Source organism: Myotis myotis, unplaced genomic scaffold, assembly GCF_014108235.1.
Source record: "Myotis myotis isolate mMyoMyo1 unplaced genomic scaffold, mMyoMyo1.p scaffold_m19_p_18, whole genome shotgun sequence".
NCBI classification, from domain to species: Eukaryota; Metazoa; Chordata; class Mammalia; order Chiroptera; family Vespertilionidae; genus Myotis; species Myotis myotis.
In genome coordinates this window covers 34,918,172-34,940,629 of record NW_023416322.1, presented here as the reverse complement: position 1 = coordinate 34,940,629, position 22,458 = coordinate 34,918,172, and the positions used below count along the sequence as shown (strand labels likewise).

General features: G+C 36.5%; 2 protein-coding genes across 2 annotated transcripts in view; one reads left to right on the top strand and one right to left on the bottom strand.

Annotated features, from left to right (window-relative positions):
- The first annotated feature begins 12,073 nt into the window (after nucleotides 1-12,073).
- TSHB (thyroid stimulating hormone subunit beta) lies at nucleotides 12,074-13,131 on the top strand. The gene is made up of 2 exons (XM_036344918.1): nucleotides 12,074-12,428; nucleotides 12,877-13,131. Exons 1-2 carry the CDS (start codon nucleotides 12,267-12,269, stop codon nucleotides 13,129-13,131), a joined length of 417 nt encoding a protein of 138 aa, XP_036200811.1. The 5' UTR covers nucleotides 12,074-12,266.
- Nucleotides 13,132-18,837: 5,706 nt separating this feature from the next.
- TSPAN2 (tetraspanin 2) overlaps nucleotides 18,838-22,458 on the bottom strand; it is a 33,184-nt gene continuing 29,563 nt past the window's right edge. Inside the window, exon 8 of the mRNA XM_036344168.1 lies at nucleotides 18,838-20,168. Within this exon, the coding sequence (XP_036200061.1) occupies nucleotides 20,103-20,168 (66 nt within the window). The 3' untranslated portion in view covers nucleotides 18,838-20,102. The remainder of the gene's footprint in view (nucleotides 20,169-22,458) is intronic.

Sequence of the window (22,458 nt, the reverse complement as noted above, 5' to 3'; positions counted from 1 at the left end):
ATGCTAGGAATAGACTATTGAGATTTACTTTTAATTTTTTACTATTAAAATATTTTGAATGCAAATAAATGCTTCTCCTTGATTCTGTAGATAGCAACTCTACTTACTATCAATTATCTGTATTGTTTAAGAAAGAATTGAAAGGAGTTTAATAAACAGATTTTGTTTCAAATGGCAGATTATTCTAATGTGACTCCTACAGATAATTCAGACTTCAGATGGATAAACTGATTTTTAAAAAAGTATCTGTTGCACAAGATTTCACGGAAGTAGAGCATTTTGCAAGCTACCACACTCTTTGAGGAGGGTAAAATATTAATAAGTCTCATTCTAGACAGCTAATCATTAAAATTTTGATAATACTATTCATTTTTAAAATCTTGAGCTCATTTTATCCAAAGTTTATAGTTCTGAAGCAACTTTACCTTGTTTATAAAATTGACAATTTTTTTAGTTGCTGGAAAAGGCTATAACAGTATAACTTCCTAAATTACTTCACTTAACCAACATTCATTGTTGAATATTTATGGATTGTCTACCTAAGGATGAAGTATAGTTCTAGATCAGTGGTTCTCAACCTTCTGGCCCTTTAAATTTCCTCACGTTGTGACCCAACCATAAAATTATTTTTGTTGCTACTTGATAACTGTAATGTTGCTACTGTTATGAATCGTAATGTAAATATCTGATATGCAGGATGGTCTTAGGCGACCCCTATGAAAGGGTCGTTCAACCGCCAAAGGGGTCTCGACCCACAGGTTGAGAACCGCTGTTCTAGATACTGGGATACAACCATGAGCAAAACAAAATAAACCCTGTCTTCTTTTAGAGCTTACATTTTAGTGAGGGAAATAGACAATAAACAGAATAAATAAATGAAACATTTAGTATATTAGTTAATGGTAATTGCTAAGGAGGAGTGATACAGGGCAGAGTATTAGGGAGCATGAAAGGGGTTGAAATTTTATGTAGGGTGGCCCTCACTAAAATGACAGTTGAATAACATGTCTGTGGCTATCTGGGGTAAATATTTTTGGCAAAAGAAACAGGAAATACAAAGGCCCAGAGATGGGGGTGTGCCTGATATATCTGGGAAGCAGCAAGGAGGCCACCATGGCTGGAGGATAATGTGCAAAAGGGAGAATAGAAGGAGAAAAGGCTTGATAATGAACAGGATGGGTGTGCAGATTATGTAGTGCTTGTAAGCTGCTTTAAGAGCTTTGGCTTTACTCTGAATAAGATGTGAAATCAGTAGATTTTTTTGAGCAAAGAAGAGCCATGATCTGACTCACGTTTTAGCATATGGATCTTACTTTTTGACCACTATGTTGAAAACATTATGAAAAGGGGACAAAAGACAAACAGAAAACAGGTTTAATAATGCATATGAGAGATGGTAAGTGACTTGAACAAGGGTGACAGCAGCAGGGGAATAAAGTGGTCAACTTCTGGATTCATTTTGAAAATTAGATGTGAGATGTGATAAGAAAGAGAAAGGACCAAGGATAGCTTCAATATTTTTGCTTGAGCTGTAGTTTTGGACATGTTAGGTTTGAAATGCTTATTGGACATCCAAATAGAGATGGTAAGTTGGCTTAGAGACAATTCCAGGGTAATGGTATACATTTGGGAGCCAATAGCATGTTTTTAGTTAGTGAAGTAGTCCAGGTGAGAGAAGGGAAAGTTTCTTAGAGTGTAAGTTTAAGTTCCAAACTTTTAGATTAGATCTAACACCTGTCCTAAGAAAAATATCCATAACTTTATCATTCTACTCCTAAAATGTCTCCTTCATGTAAATGTAAAAATTAATGATGTCAAAGAGCAAGTTGCTTTGGTTGATATAAAGGTTAGAAATAAATTATTCATAATTCAGGCAACCTGAATTGAGTATAATTAATAGTCCACAGGCTTTAATAGTACATCAAGAACTTTAATCAGGGCAGGTCAACTGTGGGTTAGAAATAGGAAATGACAAACAGGAGACAGATAAGATTTAACATTATTTAAGTTATGAAATCAGAGTTTAGAGTTGGAGGTAACTGAAAAGATCACTTAAACATCAGTAATTTGAGGCCTATAAAAGCAATAAAAAAGGGGAAAAAAAGATAGTTTTAAAAATGACTTAAATTCTGTATGCATATACAAAATTTACATCAATACATAAATGTAACCATTTAAAATCTTAATGCCCTCTTTTTCCCCCTTTTGCTTTCTCCCTTACCTACTCTCTTTTCTCCATACACATCAGAGTTCCCCTCTCCTAGTAACCTTTAAGAAGAACATAGAGGGTATCCTTTTTCCCCCTCCATGATAGATTGATAATAAATGTAATGTATTTAGTTAGTTGTATTTTTACATATGCAGGTATGAGTTTATTATAGTAGGCATATAGTGGGACCTTATTGTTTTAATTTTCATTTCTCTGCTGACATATGATGTGGAATATCTTTTCATAAGCTTATTTGCCATCTGTATGTCTTCTTCGGTGAGGTATCTCTTCAGCCTTTTGTCTATTCTTAAATCAGGTTGTTAAGTTTTAAGAGTTCTTTTTATATTTTGGATAACAATCCTTATCTGGTACGTCTTTTACAAACATTTTCTCCAGTCTGTGTCTTCTCATTCTTTTGACACTATGGGCTTTTTAGCTATATTTTCATTTTTAGTGGTTGTTCTAGGATTTGCCATATACATCTTTAACTTATCATAGTTTACCTCAAATACTACTATGGCACTTCACATATAGTATAAGAACCATACAGAAATATATTTCTATTTCCCATTTCTGTCTTTTCTTGACATACAGTTTATTTCTTGACATACAGTTTACTTCTATACGTATGTTATAAATCCCACAATACATTGTTATTTTTGCTTTAAGTTGTCAATTGTCATTGTTTTAAAGTTAGGTGAAATTCATATAATAAAATTAAGCACTTTAAAGCGAACATTTTTCTGGTATTTAATATGTCCACAATGTTGTGCAAACACTACCTTTATCTAGTTTAAAATAATTTTCCTCATCCCCAAGGGAATCCCTGTACTCATTAAGTTATTTTCCCTTATTTCCTACTTCCCCCAGTCCCTGATAAACTACTAGTTTGCTTTCTGACTCCATGGCCTTACCTATTCTGTATATTTCAAATTAGTGGAATCAGACTATACGTGATCTTTTTTGTTTTTTAATCCTCACCCAAGGATATTTTTCCATTGATTTTTTTAGAGAAAGTAGAAGAGAGAGGGAAAGACAGAAATATCCATGTGAGAGAAACACATCCATTGCTTGCCTCCTGCATGAGCCCCAACCAGGGCTTGCACCAGGGAGGCTTCTGCAACCGAAGTACATATTCTTGATTGGGAATTGAACCCGGACCCTTCAGTCCACGGGCCAACGCTCTATCCACTGAGCAAACCAGCTAGGGCTATACGTCATCTTTTGAGTCTAGCTTCTTTCACTTCATTTGTTTTTTTAACACACATAGCGAAGGAAGTTCACTGCATTGCTAGTATTAGTTTATTTCTTGGCTTCCACAGATTAATTTACTAACAGAATTCTTTATTGATTTTTACATATAACAATACTGTGATTCTTTTAAAGTAAAAGGTGTACTAAACAAAGATGAGAAAAGTTAAAATAATTTTTGGTGAGATTAATAACGTTGATTAGTTGCTGAGAAGTGGTTACACGTGTTATTGTGAGTACAGTTAATACTGCTCATATTATTCAGCCAGAGAAATAATATCTAATTACCAAGAGGTTATATAAAGTAAGAAAAATAGAGTGAATAATATACTAAGGGATAGAGAAGTAAGTTTTGATATACAGGAAAGAATACTTGATACTGATCTTTTGTAACACTATGAGTTTTATTACAGAATATGTTAGCAATTCCTATTAACGTTTATATATGATCCCAACTTAAAAACGTTTTGAAATGGAGAAAGCTTTTGTAAATTCATATGAATGTGGCGTATTGGGGGCTTTAACTTATCAAAGGGAGAAGTAAATTGACATAATTTTATACATATTAAATTAGTTTTGTCTCTCCACTTGAGAGCTTCAAGATAATACAATGATTAATATGCACATTAGGTAAAACTCTATCAATTATCTGTATTGTTTAAGAAAAAAATTGAAAGGAGTTTAAATAAATAGATTTTGTTTCAAGTGGCAGATTATTCTAATGTGACTCCTACAGATAATTTAGACTTCAGATGGGTAAACTGATTTTTTTAAAAAAGTGTCTGTTGCACGAGATTTTAGAATTTCATAGAAGTAGAGCATCTTGCAAGTTACCACACTCACTCTTTGAAGGAGGGTAAATATTAATAAATCTCATTCATAGCCAATGCCATTCCTCTGTGTAGCTAATTGAATATTGAAGCTTTATTTTCCTTTTAAAAAAGTGTCACCGCCCTAGCCGGTTTGGCTCGGTGGATAGAGCGTCGGCCTGCGGACTGAAGGGTCCCAGGTTCGATTCTGGTCAAGGGCATGTACCTTGGTTGCGGGCACATCCCCAGTAGGGGGTGTGCAGGAGGCAGCTGATTGATGTTTCTCTCTCATCGATGTTTCTAACTCTCTATCCTTCTCCCTTCCTCTCTGTAAAAAAATCAATAAAATATATTTTAAAAGAAAATGAGTTACAGTTTTAATGCAATAAAAAGGCCATCGGGAAACTTTGATTTTAGTATGGCTTCATTGTAACTATCTATAGAATATTAGAGCAGTTAATAATGTCTCTTTGTATCTAATTATAAACTCTGGAAATAGCACCTTCTTTCCCCAGCCTCATCTAGTTTCTTCACATACATGAGTTTACCAGTTTTCAGCTGAATATTCAAAGAGAGATTATCTGCAGATCTCCAGAATTCTCTCTCTCTGGGTTTCTCTCCTCTGTAATATGTTTCCCTGTGAACCCCAAGTGCCTTGAACTCCATGGACTCCCAAGCCCATCTCCTCAGTTTGGGGAACACTTCTTGCCTCTGCCTTTGATACCCATCCTTGCACGACAAACTTTCTTCCAGCAGAAAGCTGTAGTTCCTTTGCCTGTTTTCTGTCTCTTTGGGATCACTTTCCTATCTTGCCTAACCTTTCATGTGTGTAGAACCATTGTTTCATGTATTTTGTCCTGTTTATAGTTATTTGAGATGGGAGAGTAAATCCAGTCTGGAAATGAAAGTTCAATCTGCCTGGATTCTCTTAACAGTATGAGATCATATATATTAGAGCCCCTTTGAAAAGAAAATTATTACCCAAATGCATGATATTTTTTATAATTCTTTTAGTAGTAAGCCAAGAGTATGTCAGTTACCTATTATGTGTATATATATTTCCCAGGGATATGTACATAAATCTGCAAGAAACTGAGTACATGAATCAATACTTTATACAGCAGAGGCACTACTTCCATTAGAAACAAGCATCTAACATTCCCACAGTTTCTGTACTTTTATCATCTTGTGTGAAATCACATGAAACAGGTTAAGTTTGGCATCCTCATTTTCACTTTACTCTTTTTAGATTTCTTCTCTTACTACATATTAGCTCACATTCCCAAGATTTGGGGGCCCCTGAAGTGGCTACTCCTGGTATGTCTTCCAGATTCTGCCCTAACCTCTTCATTCCCCCTCTAGGTAGACTTGCCTATACCAGGCCTCATGTTTTTCATTAACTTTCATTAGTTATAAAGATGAGGACAAGTGAAGACTTATGGGGTTGTCAATAATCTATAATAACATCTATGATTTATTGATCATCTGCCATGTGCTAGATGTTCTATATATTTTCCCTAATTCTATTAAACAACTAACCACGAGTGAGGCCTGGGCGACTTGGAGAAGGCTTTGCAGAAAGGGTGCTTTCTCAGTTAAGTCATGAAGGATGAGTAGGAGTTAGGGGAGATGAAGCATGGAGTGGGGGGCGGGCAGGCAGATGTTACACAGGGATTGGCATATGAAAAGACTTAGAGGGAAGAGAGTGTCTGACTAATTTGAGGAACTCAGTTCAGTTAGGCTGAAGAACATAAAAAGTGGAGAAAGGATGGAGAAGTTAAGGGGAGGGGTGGGAGCTGGGGAAAGATGAAATTAGGGATATAAAGGACTATAAATGATACTAAGAAGTTTTGACTTTTTTTCTGAGTATAATGGGAAATTCTTGTTGAACTTTAGGTTTATTTTTATTACAGTGAGGCAAATGGATTGAGGAGGTAAACTTGAATTATAGCTATGGAGATGGAAAAATGTGGTTTTAAAAATTTAATAATTATTCATGCACTTCCTTAGCCATTTATACATTCAACAAATATAGTGACTGTCCACTATGTACGAGGCACTGTGACTAAATATTTGCTAAGTAAATAAATGTTGAATTATTATAAATTAGCTATCAGTTATTGAAGACTTACTATATGCCAGACATGGTGTTAAGTGCTCTACATAAACAATAAATAAATGAAGAAACTGAAGTAAAGAGAGCTCAAGCATGCCAATGTCATATAGCTATTAAATGCAAGAGCCAGGATTTGACCTCAGACCAGTTTTATATCCTATCATATTTGGTCTTTACTTAAATGATTGTTATTTCACATGTAAATTTTATGAATTTCCTTTTTAGGACTGCTTTTGCTGTGTCCCAAAGATTTTGGGTTGTTGTGTTTTCATTTTTATTTGTCTCAAAGTATCTTTTCATTTATTCCTTTATAACACTGTTAACCCATTCTTCTTTAGTATCATGTTATTTAACTTCCATGTGTGTGTATTTTTTAGTTTTTTTTGTAATTGATTATTTCTGCCGTGGTCAGAGAATATGCTTGATGTGATTTCTTTTAAAAAATATTTTTATTGATTTCAGGGAGGAAGGGAGAGGGAGAGAAAGATAGAAACATAGATAAGAGAAAATCATTGATGGGCTGCCTTCTGTACGCCCCACACTGGGGATCGAGCCTGCAGCCTGGACCGGGAATCAAATCATGACCTCCTGGTTCATAGGTGGATGCTCCACCACTGAGCCACACCAGCCAGGCATGCTTGATCTGATTTTAATCTTCTTAAATTTGTTGAGACTTGTTTTGTGTCCTAACATGTGGTCCATCCTGGAAAATGTTCCATGTGTACTTGGGAAGAATGTATATTTGCTCTGAAGACATCAGTGAAATTAATCAGATCTAGTGTGTCATTTAAGGCTGCTGTTTCCTTGTTGATTTTCTGTTTGGAAGATCTATCCATTGATGTCAATGGGATGTTAAAATTCCCTACTCTGACTGTGTTACTCTCAATCTCTCCCTTTATGTCCATCAAGATTTGCTTTATATATTTATGCTGAGTGCAGAAATATTTACAAGGGCTATATCCTCTTGGATTGATCCCTTTATCATTATACTAGAGGCCTGGTGCATGAAATTTTGAGCACTGGGTTGCAGGGGAGGGGGGGAATGTTCCCTCAGCCCAGCGTGCACCCTCTTGCAGTCTGGGACCCTTGGCTCCTTACTTCCAGCCTGCAGCAAAGGTGGGAGAGGCTCCCGCCACTGTGGTTGCACTTGCCAGCCATCAGCCTGGCTTCTGGCTGAGTGGTGCTCCCCCTGTGGGAATGCACTGACCACTAGGGGGCAGCTCCTGCATTGATCGTCTGCCCCCTGGTGGTCAGTGCACATCATAGCGACTGGTTATTCCACCAATCAGTCTATTTGCATATTAGGGTTTTATTATATAGGATAATGTCCTTTGTTTCTTGTAAGTCTTTGTTTTAAAGTCTATTTTGTCTGCTATAAGTATTGCCACCCCAACTCTTTTTTGTTAACATTTGCATGAAATATCTTTTTCCATCTTTTTACTTTCAGTTTGTGTCACACGTAAACTTATTATTTTTGTTTTACTCAGAAACGTGTGCCAATTGTCCTGGATTTCTATAAAAAGTTGTCTTTGCTTTGTAGATAAGCAGTAATTTTATTTACATCTAAATGAACACTTACGTGAAATTTGGGGCACTCAAGCCCTAAATAAATTTTCATTTCCATATCTTACTTAGATGATGTTAAGGTTTTTTTCTCCTTCTGTGTGTATCCTTTGTTATATTAGTAAATATTAATAAAGGATGTATTTTAAAGGGTAATTTTATTTTGAAATAGGAGAAAGGGAAATTTATGCAGCAATAATGTCAGTTTCCAGAGGAAGCCCTGTTTATCTAAACACATTTTATTTGGGGTTCAGTATGAATTTTCAATAGATGTTTTTCAGATAAGGAAGCAGTAATTCAAACGCAATTATATAAACAAGAAGATCAGAGAGGACTTATCCCAAAGGGTATAAAATGAACCAAGAGGTTTTGGTCTGAGTCACTACAGCATCATCAGCTCACCAATGCAAAACAAAGTAAGGTAGGTGTCTACACTGAGAAGGCTTTGCAAAATGAAATGTTCTTTTTCCACTTTCACCATTTTAGCACTTACTAAAAAATGGCAAATGTTGAGTGATAATTTTGGATTGGCTCTAAGAATTTTAATTATTGCTCCAAAATAGTTTAATGTTGAGTGAGCTACATATATAAAAATGAGGAAAAAATTCTATTAACTCGAAGAGGTTAATTCCCTGATTGATGTTCATGGCTTTCTCTTCCTATTTACATTTCAATTGAAATAATTTTATCAATTGTATAGCATGTTATTAAATTATGTCAATTAGTAATGGTTATCTTTGATGATATACTTCTGGGAAAACTTAAGAGTGAATTCAATTTTGAATATCTGTAGGTGTAATTTACTGTGTCTTATTTCAGTTATTTAATAGCTACACCACCTTGGATAGTGTCCCGTGCACACACCTGCCTTATAGTACATTTTACTCTCTAGACTAATACGTTGCTTTAGTAAAGTTCCTGGATTGTTTATAGGGTGGGCAATTGATTCTTTTCATAATGTAGTAAGGGATTTGGAGAGAAAAAAATTGGTGGAGGAAATTAGCAGAGCAGAGAGAAATGTACTTATTGAGAATGAAGGTAGTGAGGGAAAGAAAAAGTGGAATAAGGGGCAAAAGAAAGAAGATACATTAGAATAAGGAAAACATTGGAAGTATAAACATATATGGGTATGCCACTGAAAAAGCATATCTTATTAGTTAGGGCTTAAAATCATGCCTTATGTTTAGCTGCCCAATAAATAATTTGTGATAATGTTAAAAGAGGCAATTAAGTTGCCAGGATAAGAATCTGGTGATAAAAGAGAAATTGTGGCATATATGTATATATATATGTATATTTATGTATATATTTATATAGTCTTCTGTAGCATTCCAAATTCATCATATGTATTGTTATTTTTTTCTGAGATTAGGATAAAGCATATGGAGAAATGAGGGGCACAAAGTTATTAAATTGCTCGGTGACACACATTACAATGAAATTTGGAAGCAGAATTCTAGGTCACTAACTCTTAGACCAGGAGTCTGACACTAATTTATCACATAGAATCACACACTCTTTGTGCTGAAAAGAACTTCCTGATCATCTTCTGGTTGTAAGCTTTGCTTTTCTAGATAAAGAAACTGAGGCTTAGAAAGGTTTTATTTAGGTAGAATTTTATTTGCAGTTAAGGAAAAAGGATAATTTTTACTTTCTTTACATCCACAAAGTTACACAGATACTTTGCTGATAATTCAGTGCTTTTAACATTTCCTTTTGTTAGTTTAGGGTTTTATATTTATAAGAGTAACTTTGAAAAAATGTCTAGTGTTCAGAATGAATGACAATGGGTAAAAGTTCCAAAATAGTTTTTGTTTATTCTACAATTTTAAAAAAGGTCAGGTGTACTTTTTTTTTCTTTCTGTTTTGCAGTTGGGGAAATAAGGCCCAGATCAACTAAATATTTAAGTCAATTTCTCATAGATTCATGGGAATTCTTAAAATACAATTGTGTTCCTTAATCCAGGACCAATATTCTCACCACTAGGTTGCCACACATCTATTTTACATAGCATCAGAGAGCTAAAAGTTAAAACGTGAAGTTAATGATTTCCTATGGCAAAAATCCAGTAGCTGGCTGGCTGGCTAGTCAGGCAAGAACCATATGATCAGGACAGGTGAGTATTTTATATAATGTTCTCAGTTGATATTTTTAAGATTCTGCAGAGGATCCTCCAAGTCTGTGGCTCTAAAATAAGGGAACCAATTCTACCATCGAGGGAGCTCACATTTGTGAAGCATTTGAGAAAACCAGATTCCATGAGCAACGAGTTCTTATATTTTCTGTCCCTAATTGAAATACCAACAAACCTCCAAGGAAAGCTTGAATATGCAGCATTTTATTTAAAAGAGTTCACTAGACACATATGTAATACCTTAATCAATAAAGAAATTAAAGATTGAAAAAAATAAATAAAAGGATTCACTAGAAAACCCTTCTTAATGGGTTAGCTTACTTCCTTGTCTATATCATTTGGGGGTTTCAGAGTCATAATTTGGACTCTTTCAGAGCACTTAGAACAATATGTATTTTTATTATTAGTGTTTGTTCATACTTATCTCCTCCATTATTAGACTGTCAACCCTGAGGTCAAGGACCATAGGTAGATTACGCATTTTGTATCTCTCAGTGCCTGGTTCACATGCTCAATATATGCTTATCTAATTTTTCTGCAATTCTCATTCTGGGAGTAGGAGTGCAGAAATGTTTATCCCTGGTAGTTTGTTGAAGGGGGTTTTAGTTTTCTCTTAAAAAGTTAATTAAAGATGAATTCTGGTTAACTGTGGCTGAATCTCTAAGATTTCAATTGATGGAAATTTTAGTATATACAGCTTACAGATAGTATTGGGATATAATGGAAAGATATGAGAAAATCTTGACACATTTTTGATAGAATAAAATGTTTACTGAATTATACCATATTTAATAGAAAAAGCAAACAAGTTTGTGTTTAAAGATAACTGCTTCACTAAGATGAATATTTTCTTTTCTCACAGTAATACTTAAGAAGGAAAAACTGCAAATATACCTAGCTAACTGTACTATATTTGTAAGGTAAAACAATCTTCTTAATCTCTGAAGTGATCAATTTACATTCAAAAGTCTGGATTACCTGCTCTCAGTAGCAGAACTAAAATAATTATGCCAACATTATCCAGCTCATTATGATGCCAATTGATATTGAACAAATTCTTTCAGCGGACAGGTTCTCTTGAGATACTTGTTCTTCTTCTGACTGAGGCACATGGACCCTCTGGTATCTTCTATGCAGCCAAACATATTTGACTCTCCCGGCTAGCCCACAATGTATCTGCCACCTTGATTGTTATTCTCACTACTGTATCAACCTATAATTTTTGCATCTGAATTTTTTCCCCCAAAATATATTTTTCTTGATTTTTAGAAAAAGAGGAAGGGAGAGGGAGAGAGAGAAGCACCAATGTGAGAATGAAACATTGATTGGCTGTCTCCTGCGTGTCTCCTACTGAGGACTGAGACGACAACCTGCGCATGAGGCCTGACCGGCAATCAAACCAGTAACCTTTTGGTGAATGGGATGATGCTCCAACCAACTGAGCCATCCGGCCAGGGCTGCATCTGAACTCTTTTTAAGATGATGAATTTCATACATCTTCTGGGTAACATAATTTTTTACATGTCCAAGTCTACTTTTTTCAACATTAGAGGAATATCCTAAGGATGGAGAAAGAGAGTATCTAGATTTCTGGGTTAGCTCCTAATTTTATGTTAAAGTTTTCTGGATTTTCTGTAGCTTCATCTTGTCTTCCGCTTCATCTTGTCTTCCTTGGCAGGCAATGGGTAAAATTATATGCAATATTATTTGTATTGAGATGGTACTAATGTTTGATTATGCATTTTCTTGGTTTCTTTGCCCTTTCTAATTATGACCCATTTGTTGGCCTTTTAACCAAAGTTTTTTTGAAAACTAGAGTTCTGGGAAAGCCCTTACTGAAACCTAACTGTTCATTCACTTATTCCAGTCATAGAGGCAGGTATTTGGATTGTTTTCATTGAATGAATTGTTGTACACTTAGTTGGCACATGTGTCTCTGCCACTTTCCTGCTGTGGTTCTTCAGGCTTGCCATTCACTGTGGGGTATGTGAATCAGAGCCACATTTCAGTGTATAAAGAAAAATTACTGTGGGTATTTATTATGTAAAAACACCTAATATAGATCCTAGGACAATATAGGCATAGTATTAAAATATACATATTTTTGGCTCTTTCCAAATGTCTCTTCTGAATATCCTAAAGGATACACCTAATAGATTCTTTAATTTTATTTTCAATTTAGCATGACTGCTATCTTCCTGATATCCATGCTTTTTGGCCTTCTGTGTGGGCAAGCAACGTCTTTTTGTATTCCAACTGAGTATATGATGCATGTTGAAAGGAAAGAGTGTGATTATTGCCTAACCATCAACACCACCATCTGTGCCGGATATTGTATGACACGGGTATGTAGTTCATCTTACTTCTTTTAGCTGTACATTAGGTAAACCTAGACTTTGTCCATATCTATGCAGAAAGGAAATGAGATAAATCACAACCTCATTTCCCAAATCTAATGGTAATTGGCTCCTTAGAGGTTGAGGGCATAGGTTACCATATGTTTATACTCAACACAGTGAGTATAGATAATTTTATACCACTTTACTTCCAAACTTTGTTTAAGCCTTATCTTGTTTCCATGATTAAGGATAAAAGGGTGTGTGTGCCACATTTGTCTCTTTGGGATTCAGTGAGGATGTGTTGAGTGGGGTTTGGGGAATGGGACTGAGGAATCCTCCCCCAGTCCTATTAGTGACAAAGAAACATAAGTGAGTTGATTTTTATTTGTTGCCATTGACTATATGCATCTTAAAGTGCTATTATACTATGCTCCTTTTTCTGTTCTCTCCTCAGGATATCAATGGCAAGCAGTTTCTTCCCAAATATGCTCTGTCCCAGGATGTTTGCACATATGGAGACTTCATATACAAGACTGTAGAGATACCAGGATGCCCACGCCATGTTAGTCCTTATTTCTCCTTCCCTATAGCTGTAAGCTGTAAGTGTGGCAAGTGCAATACTGACTATAGTGACTGTGTACATGAGATCATCAAGACAAACTACTGTACCAAACCTCAGCAGTCCTATTTGGTGGGAGTTTCTATCTAACTTCAATAGACTGTAACTTGCAATGCAGTTAAATGTGTTTTCCTGTAATAAAGCTATATCAATATATTTCACAATACATTGTGTATATGTTGAGTGCTGGTTTGTCCATACCTGTACTTATGCATGCATGAGAGACCTGAGGGGCGTTAGAAGAAAAGGTGACTGAAGGATGATTTCCACATGGAAGGGTGGAGTGCAGGGTAAATGGAGAACAGGGACATGAAATACTAATGAAAGCCAACCTTGAGCAAGCTCTTTTAACAGAGGGCCATGAATTTTGTCTTGACACAGAAAATGAATGTGGGAATGCTACAGTTATAAGGAATGGGTAATGTGGGAAGCTGAAGGAACACATGGCATTAGGTGCTAGTTAGGTTTGAACATTAGATTCTTTACTCATTAATCAAGTACCTGTATTTGATATACAGTTATCAGAGGGGATGTTATAATCCTGCAGCTTTAAGTGTCCACGTTATCAAGTGACATGAGAACCGAAAGCCCCAGATTAATATTTGGAGACCATGCTAATATCAACTTCCAAAGGACTGGAATGGAGGTGGAGCGTGAGGAATATGTGAAATCTGCAATATGGTACTTTATCCTACTCATTCAAATGCACAGGATAAAACGTCACCAAAACGCATTAACAGTGCATTCTATTTGCAGAACTCTTCTCTGTAATTTAATTTAATTTCTCTGTGGCCTAACTGACTTATGAAAGTTACACCCCGAAAGCCTGGAAAAGAGGCCACGATCATTTTACATGTGAACATCTAAATCCTTTGTAGTCTTTCAAGTAATAAGAGACAGTTTCTAACATTTATACCAAAAGCAACTTGTACTGTTTTGGCTTTTGATGTCATGAAAACCTATTATGATTATGAAAGATTTTAGGGACTGGGGGAAATTGCTAAGAGATTTTAATAGAGTAGAATCATCCTAAATTTTAACCTAAATATTGATCACGATTGAAACACTGTTTTCTGGCAAATGTACTTGGTAAGGGGCTGCTTATTTTTCTTTTCCTTCTGTAGGTACTATTTCGTGAGGGTTTGATTTTAATTAGATGCATGAAGTGAGGCAGATCTAGTGCCCTGCAGACTTGACCTCAAAAAGATGATTTATCCCGTACCTGCCAATTTCTCTCCATCCAAACTGCTACTACATCAGGGTGAAAATCAGTTGTTAGCAGGGCCAGTTGGCTTTGCTATATTCCACAGTCACTGGTTGCATTCAGCTGGGTATCTTGCAAATACCTACATGCTGACAGTGCCCGTGGAGGCGGTGTGGTGGTGTAGGTGGATTAGTACCAAGCCCATGCTCTTCCAATGGAGGAGGGAATGCGTGTACACTTATATACAGAGTCAGGAATTTATGAATTATTTTTACCTTAATATCTGAAGTTGATATTAGCATGGTCTCCAAATAAGATTTCAGAGCTTTGGGTTCTTGTGTCACTTGATAGCATAGACACTTAAAGCTGCAGAATTATATAACATTCCCTCTGGAAACTGTCTATCAAATACAGATATTTGATTAATGAGTAAAAAACCCAATGTTCAAACCCAATTGGCACTAATCACATATGATTTTCATGGAATCTGAAAAATATTTTCCAAGAACTTAACTGTGGAAAGACTGGGAGGTGTAGGGAGGCTGCTTGTAAATAGTCCAGCTCAGAAGACTCTACTTAAATGGGCTTCCTCAATCCAAAGGGAGGAGGCTAGACATCATAGCGGGTTTCTATGATGGGCCTGTGCCATTATGGGCCACAGACCTCGAGGCACATCAGAGACACCTTATTCCCTTCCATGAAAGGCACAATCCATCTGTGATAGATGCACATACAAATTATGTTAAACTGTACTTGAAAGCGGAGTTGTCCAAGATAAAGAATCCTTAGGAGAGAGCTTAGGGTTTGGAATGACCAACAATTTGCTTCAACTGGATCCAGAAACTTGGACATATGGAAATGCTGTTTGGGAGGGTATTGGTGTTCTTTGGGTTTAAGAGACAGAATGAAGAGAGAGCTTAGAAATGGGAAAGTGAAGGATCATTGCTTATGTAATGAGAGAAAGATGGAAACTCTGGAATATCTTTTGAAGTGGTCTTAAAATTCAACCTAAAGTTTAAAGGAATCAATTCTTGGCAGAGGAACTTTGAGATCAGTGCTTTAAAAAAAATCCCTCTTATTCCTCATTGGACTATGAAATATAAAGAGTTCTTTCACAACTAAATGGATTTGGGATGAGTGCAACAGCAATCTGCTTTTCTAATGGCCAACCTCTTCAGGAGTAAGAGAATGTACCAGGATGGACATACTGACAGGTAACAGCATATGCTTCTTGATAACAGGAAATTCAAGTAATAAAAGTTCTCTTTTACATAGAAATTGCCTCTCTCTCTTTTTTGAGCAGCAAGTCTAAGTGCAATAACATTTCTTTTATTGAGGTAGCTTCTTCTCTAGCCCTATTGTTCAATGTTGGTTCTTACCTACTCTTGTATCCAGTTAATTCGTATTTATCTTTGAAAACGACCCTGTGTCACTTCTTCTGTTGCTTTCCTCCCTCCTGACATGTTTGCCTTCCTTAGCATCCATGTCTCTTTGAGTTCTTCCGGGCTCAGTTTAGAGACCTCAAAATTTAGGAAACCTCTCTCCCATGACCATCCTCCCCAAGGTTGAGTGGGTCGACTTTGGGTTAATGATCATCAAAGCACTTACCTTATGAGAAGGAAACTTGCCAGCTCTTTCCCACTCTCAGCTTCTTGAGGGTAGAGATTGTCTTGTTCATCTCAGCATATCAGTGTTGCTATAGTTTTTTTTCCAAATGTACAAAATAGTAGCCCAAAAACAAAGTAAAGGAAAAGAATTCTAACATTAGAGTGGGTTGCATCTTAGAAGGCAGAGCAGGCCCAGGAACTTGGGGTGGGGCTATTAATACCAAACCTTTGAATTAAAATAGAATTGAGAAATATATCGAAAGCTATTCATTAATTAAGCAAATGAATGTGTTCAAATATGTATTTGTAGAAGTATCTTCAGTTACACATGATTATGTATGTTTGATTTATATTTAACAAAACTCTCCCTGACAACATAATTAAATTAAAATAATAAGTAATATTCATTAATTGCCAGGTATACGAAGCACTTTGTTGGCTACTTATTTCAATTTAAATCTTTTATTTAATATAAGTAAAGCCAACAGAAATTATATAGGAAAAAACTACCAAAGCTTTGGAAGGGTTTCTGGCGCATTAGCTAAAAACATTATGAAATCAGCACTGATTTTGCTTTGCCACATTTTGTTTGATTTTAGAAAATGTTTTTATTGATTTCAGAGCAAGGAAGGAAGAGGGAGAGAAACATCAATGATGAGAGAGAATCATTGATCAGCTGCCTCCTGCACACCCCCTACTGGGGATCAAGCCCATACCTTGGGCATATGCCCTGACTGGGAATCAAACCATGACCTCCTTGTTCATAGGTCAATGCTCAACCACTGAGCCACACTGACTGGGCATGCTTTGCAACATTCTGGGTATATTACTTCTAATCTTCATGCTTCCATGTACCAAGGACATAGTCATCTGAATAGTGGATTCTTAGAATGCATTTAGCTTTCATTGTTAGAATGAGGACATCAATAAAATGATGCATTTTGCATTGGTGTAGTCTTTTTACCTCTGAAAGGATACCTACATATGATACCTTACAGCTATATTTTATAGGAAAAGATAATGAGTCATGTTGAAAGAAAATAGAAAACCTTTGTCTTTCTTAAAATATACATTAACACAAATTCGCTTTTGATGAGTCTAAACTAAGATGATGTCATTAATTGGCTAGCTTCCAGGGCCCATAAGTGCTTCCTCCTAGGGAGGGGGAAAATGGGGTTGCTGAAAATGAGGGGCTGGTGATCAAAGCAGATGTCAAAGGAGCCGTGAATCAGGAAAGTTGGGGTGTACCTCCTGAATTTCCAATTGCTGTCCTTGGAGCCATGGAAACCACGTTTTACCCACAATACAGAGGATGCCTCTTTTAATCTTTGCTAAATCTACTTCAGAAGGGAAAATATGTTGTCTTGCCGAAACTGGTTTGGCTCAGTGGATAGAGCGTAGGCCTGTGGACTGAAGGGTCCCGGGTTCAATTCCGGTCAAGGGCATGTACCTTGGTTGCGGGCACATCCCCGGTGGGAGATGTGCGGGAGGCGGCTGATCGATGTTTCTCTCTCATCGATGTTTCTAACTTTCTATCTCTCTCCCTTCCTCTCTGTAAAAAAAATCAATAAAATATATTTAAAAAAAGAAAAAAAAAAGAAAAAAAAGAAAATATGTTGTCTCCTTCACTGCCATCTTCCCACAAGCCTCATTCTCACCAAGCAAACCTATTAGTGTTCTTCGCAGGGAAAGGAGAGCAACTACCATTGATGACTGCATGGGGGACCACGTTGGACCCTGTAACAAGTGTGCAATTTTGCAGATTAAACCATGGACAACAAAGGAGCTATTCTGGGGAAAAGGTATAAATTGGGTGAAACAATATTAATTGAAATATAACTATATGCAACGAAAGTCCTTGGGGTGTTGCTTTTAAGTCCAGCTCCCAATAGATACCATTTTTGAGGGTTACCACTATTTCCTTTGTTCATCATATTGTTTGAGTGGATTGGTAGTTGGACCTTTGGATAAGTTGTGTGAAGGTGTGTATAGAGATATAATAGGATTTTAAGATAAACCAAACAAGCAATTCTAGTACATAGAAAATTTAATTTGAGACAACTTAAAATATTTCAAGAAGTTTTAATTCAGTGCTTTGGCACCAGGCGCTTAAGAATATGTTTGGGCCTGACCTCAGATTAGTTCAGGTAAACAGACATAACCAAACTTTTATATATGTATGCGTGTGTGCCCATATATGTACACATATGTGTATATGCATGCACATATATACACATGCATACTTATATTCAAGTTACATATATATATATTCAAGAGATACATATTAATCATTTATGGCACATTAATCATATATGGCACATTACTCTTATCCGGTGTGGTCTTTTTGAAGGTTGGTTATTCAGATATACAATGAAACTTCCTTTTGTTGAATCCAAGCTGAGTCTGAGCTGGAAGAAACCTGAGTGTGCACTTGGGCCTGTTCAAGCAGATGGATGAACTGAAGCCACTAAGAGAGATGGACTGTTTGTTCTCCACCAAGAAAGTTGTATTTCTCAGTGACTGGGATTCAAACCGTTATTTCATGAATTGATTTTCTTAAATAATATTTTGGTAGCGGGAAACAATAAAGTAACTATGCGCAATTCAATTTTTAGCTCGTTTCCAATCTGACTCTTTTCTAGAAAAGCCTAGTAGCAGTGCTAAGTATGGAAGAGAGGAAATGTGGTTCTCTATGGGAGTGAGATGATTTCAGACGGTTAAGCCTTCTCATTAAAATGATTTGTAAAAGTTTCCTGGAAGAGCACACCCAAAGACTTGCTTTCTCACACGAGCACAACCTTACTCAGGCATTTCCAAAGTCCCCAGTACTTTCACTTTTGGGTGGCTTTGAAAAATGCAAAAATTAAAAAACAACAACTCTAGGATTTATTTACTAAATGTACCAAGTTATTAAAAATGGACAAATATATCAATTTAGATCCTAAATTTGGGTTTATGTTCTTAAAATGAAGCATCAAGACCATAGAAGAACATGAGAATTTTATTTTTATGGGGGATGTGCATTGGACTAACCAGATTTCTGCTGTGTGTGGACATGTTTTTGTTTCCTTAGGTTGTCTCTGTTGTGTGCACACAACCGGGAGAAGATTCTTTTCTTTGTTTATGTTGGATTGGCCAAGGACACTCATGATATAATATGTGACTTAGGATTTTGTTTTATTCATTTTAAATGGTGAAAACTGTAGTTCTTAATCTATGAAGAATTCTCTAGATGAATAAATAAGAAAAATAGGAAAATATGTAAACTCAAGTTATGAGGTATTTTAAAGATACAGTGCCAGTAAAAGTTCTCTTTCCCACAATGTCCAATTGCCAGGTCTCTTACTTTAGTCTTCCTAGCCTTGCATATGGAGAAATACAAGCTGGAGATAAAAGCTTTTTTGTGGATGTGAGGGTTGCAGTAGTTCAAAGCAGCGTCAGAAAAAAAGTAATAAAGCGATATTTAAACATCTTTATAGGAGGACAAAAATATTTTCTTAAAAAGTAGTTAAAAGTTTTTTGTTTTTTTTTTAGTCCTTAAAACACTTGCTTTTATAGGACACATGATTGTCTGTGTGACCACTCTTTCCAGAGGGAGGTTTTTAAATACTAGGAAAGTATGACTTATTCAAATTAGATTTTCCATGCTATATTTAGTTTTACAGATGTATTTAGTTCTAAAACTGTGGTTTACTGTATTCAGGGGAGAGAATGTATGTAAAAAAATCCCAGGAACCCTTACACTCTCCCCAGACATAGTCAATTTTAGCACGACACTGTGATCTCTCCATTCCCATAGCTTATTGCTTCTGTTAACTAGAAATCCCTGGATTCTCTGTACCTAACTTTCTGTGGCTAGACTCTGAGAAACCGATCCATTATTACTTTTTTATGCATAGCCAAGTGTTTAAGTTTCTCAAAGCTTTTGACCTTTTTCTGAGAAATAAACAGGTTATTCCTTTCACTATATAACAAGAATCAGGAATTCCCAGCAAACTGACTTCATTCTGTATAATGCATATACCGGAAGCACATAGGTCACACACGAACATGCTCTCAGTCAACATACATAGGCATTCACTCGAGGGGTAAATCAGTACGAGCCAAGCATACATACATGTGCAAATGTACAATCGACAGCAAATTATTTTAGATCCTAATGTCCTTTGAATATTAAAAACGAGCCAGGAGACAGCTCCTGTGACATCTATATGAAAGCTCTAGATTGAAATTTTCACGTAGAAGTAGCTTCATATCACATCTCGTGAGTTTCGTATCGCGCAACAAAGGACCATGCTGAATATCATGCCGAAGATCTAAAACAGGAGAAAGCACTTATTAGTGACTTTCAAATGATACAGATTGATGCAAAGGTCAGCAAACTGTGCGTCCAACTCAAGTTAACATAATATAACCAATAATTACTGGTTATAAATGGTATTTACTTAATTATGACTACTGGTTAAAGACGTCCATATTAACTATGCTTAAAATGCATTCCTATTTTATTGTTGTTAAAAATATAGCAAGACTCTGCTTTAAGAAAAGGGCTCTATTTCTAGCCTCTAGGACAGTTTTTAATTGTAAAAGACTAATAATACACTACTGGTTTGGGAATTTTATATTTCAGGTTAATCTCTTATATATTTACTTTGAGAAGTGTTTATAATCACTCGATGTTTAAATATGCTTGTGGTCTAAATAGTTTTCTATTGTTGAAAATGCTTCACATTTTTGTACCAGTGACAGCATATTAAAAAGTGGACCGTCTCTTCATTTCCAATTCATTTTTAAGTATAAATGATGCTTCACTATTTAACCCAATTGTTTTACCAAATCATAAACTAAGTTGTTTGAGCTATGGTTTGAGGTGTTTCAGTATGGTATTACTGATGTCTTCTACATCTTGGATACTTCTTGGAGAAGCCAATTACTTGGCAAGACCAGTAGCCACGTATACAGTTTGAATAGAAGGATGCCAAAAGATCCCCTTGTTCTCAATCATTTCGCCTACAATTCTGCAGAGCCTGAGGAATGTGCTCCGTGTGTACAATGTTTATAAACTACTGTCAGTGTTTGTTTAAAGAAACCAGTACCACAACTCTCTGGTTCTCTCCTCAATCCTGACCTACATCAGACTAGGATCTGTAAATGTTAAGTTAAAGAAGACGTGTTTATCAGTTATTTCAGAAGGGCGGGAGTAGACTTAAGTAAGGGAATGGCCTCCAAGCTCAGGCAGGGCTCCAAGCTTCTGGCTGACAGAACTCGGTTCCAGTGTGTGGCAGGGGAGACACCTAATGGACATTTGGTTAACTGACTACACTGTGCAACTCTTACCTTAGGAAGAAAATATTAAAGGAGACTCAGGGTATTGATTCAAGATGGCCAACAGAGGGCATTCCCCCTGGAATATGGTTGTAAGGTTGGACGCAACCCCTACCTCACGTGGGCTGTACTCTAAAGAGATACCCCTAGAAAGAAACTTTACCAGCCTCATCCTGCCACTGTCATGAGTCAGGGGTGACTCATAGATGCTGATTCATCGAGATTGTAGAATTGTGAGGAGGGTCTACCTGATACTTCTATTATACAGAATGTTTTCAAATATTCCGCCTCAGAATGGTAATCAGGCTAGCCCCAGAGCAGGTGGGAGAGGCTGAAGAGGTGTTCCTGGACTGATAGTCCTCAGCATAGTATATCCACCCACTGCCCCACTCTAAATGCAGAAAAGAGGAAAGATGCTTGTGTGTCCCCTGAGAACTGTCAATTCATTGATTTCTTTGTAATAGAGGGTTAGAGGGTGAGTACTACCTTAGCATTAGCTATTAGCACGAGACCCCTGGACAATGGAAATCACCTCTTTACTGGCCCCACCTGACTCCAGTCTTGCTTCCCTTCAACTTTATCATCACAGGTCCTTCTAACCCTGGTGTCTCCCCTCCTTCTACCCAATCTCTGAAAATGACACACAAAGACTTCAATTATGTAGACCCTCAGACCCTCTCCTTATCATCTCTTGCTTGCTACTCCTACAATACCCTTCTGTCCCTATCGATCCTTGCACACTCCTCTTTTGTGCTTTAGAAGTACCGAGCCACTGCAGGTGCCTGGAGGCACTGTGCCCCACACTTGCACATAATGCTGTTCCTTCGCCTGGATTCTGGGTTTGGGAACACACAGGCTGTATAAAGAGCCAACAATTATTGAGTGCTATGTTCCAGACACTATATGAATTAATTTCTCATAACACTCTATATGTATTATCCCACTTAAACCTCACAACAATCTTATGAGATCAGAAAATTAAAATCCTCCTTTTCAGGTGAGGGAATTGAGGCCTAGAGAAATTAAGCAACTTTCCCGTGATTCCCAAGGGCTTATAGGTAGTGAATCTAGGAGCTGAAGCCAGACAATGTGATGCCAAAGCTCACACTGTTGATCATTACACTGGGCTGACTCTGTGAATCACAGATGAGAGCAGTTGACCTGATGCTATTGTAAATTTCTAATAGTAGGAAAAGACCCAGAATTAAAAATCACTTGTCTAATTTAGGCATGGTGGCTTTAAAATTGGAAGTTATTACAATGATAAACTCAAGGTCAACA

Bases quoted from the DNA above. Each gene is read 5' to 3' on its own strand.
- TSHB (XM_036344918.1), top strand. From the start codon at position 12,267: ATGACTGCTATCTTCCTGATATCCATGCTTTTTGGCCTTCTGTGTGGG. The intron at 12,429-12,876 runs GTATGTAGTTCA...TTCTCTCCTCAG, and splicing joins CCGGATATTGTATGACACGG to GATATCAATGGCAAGCAGTT.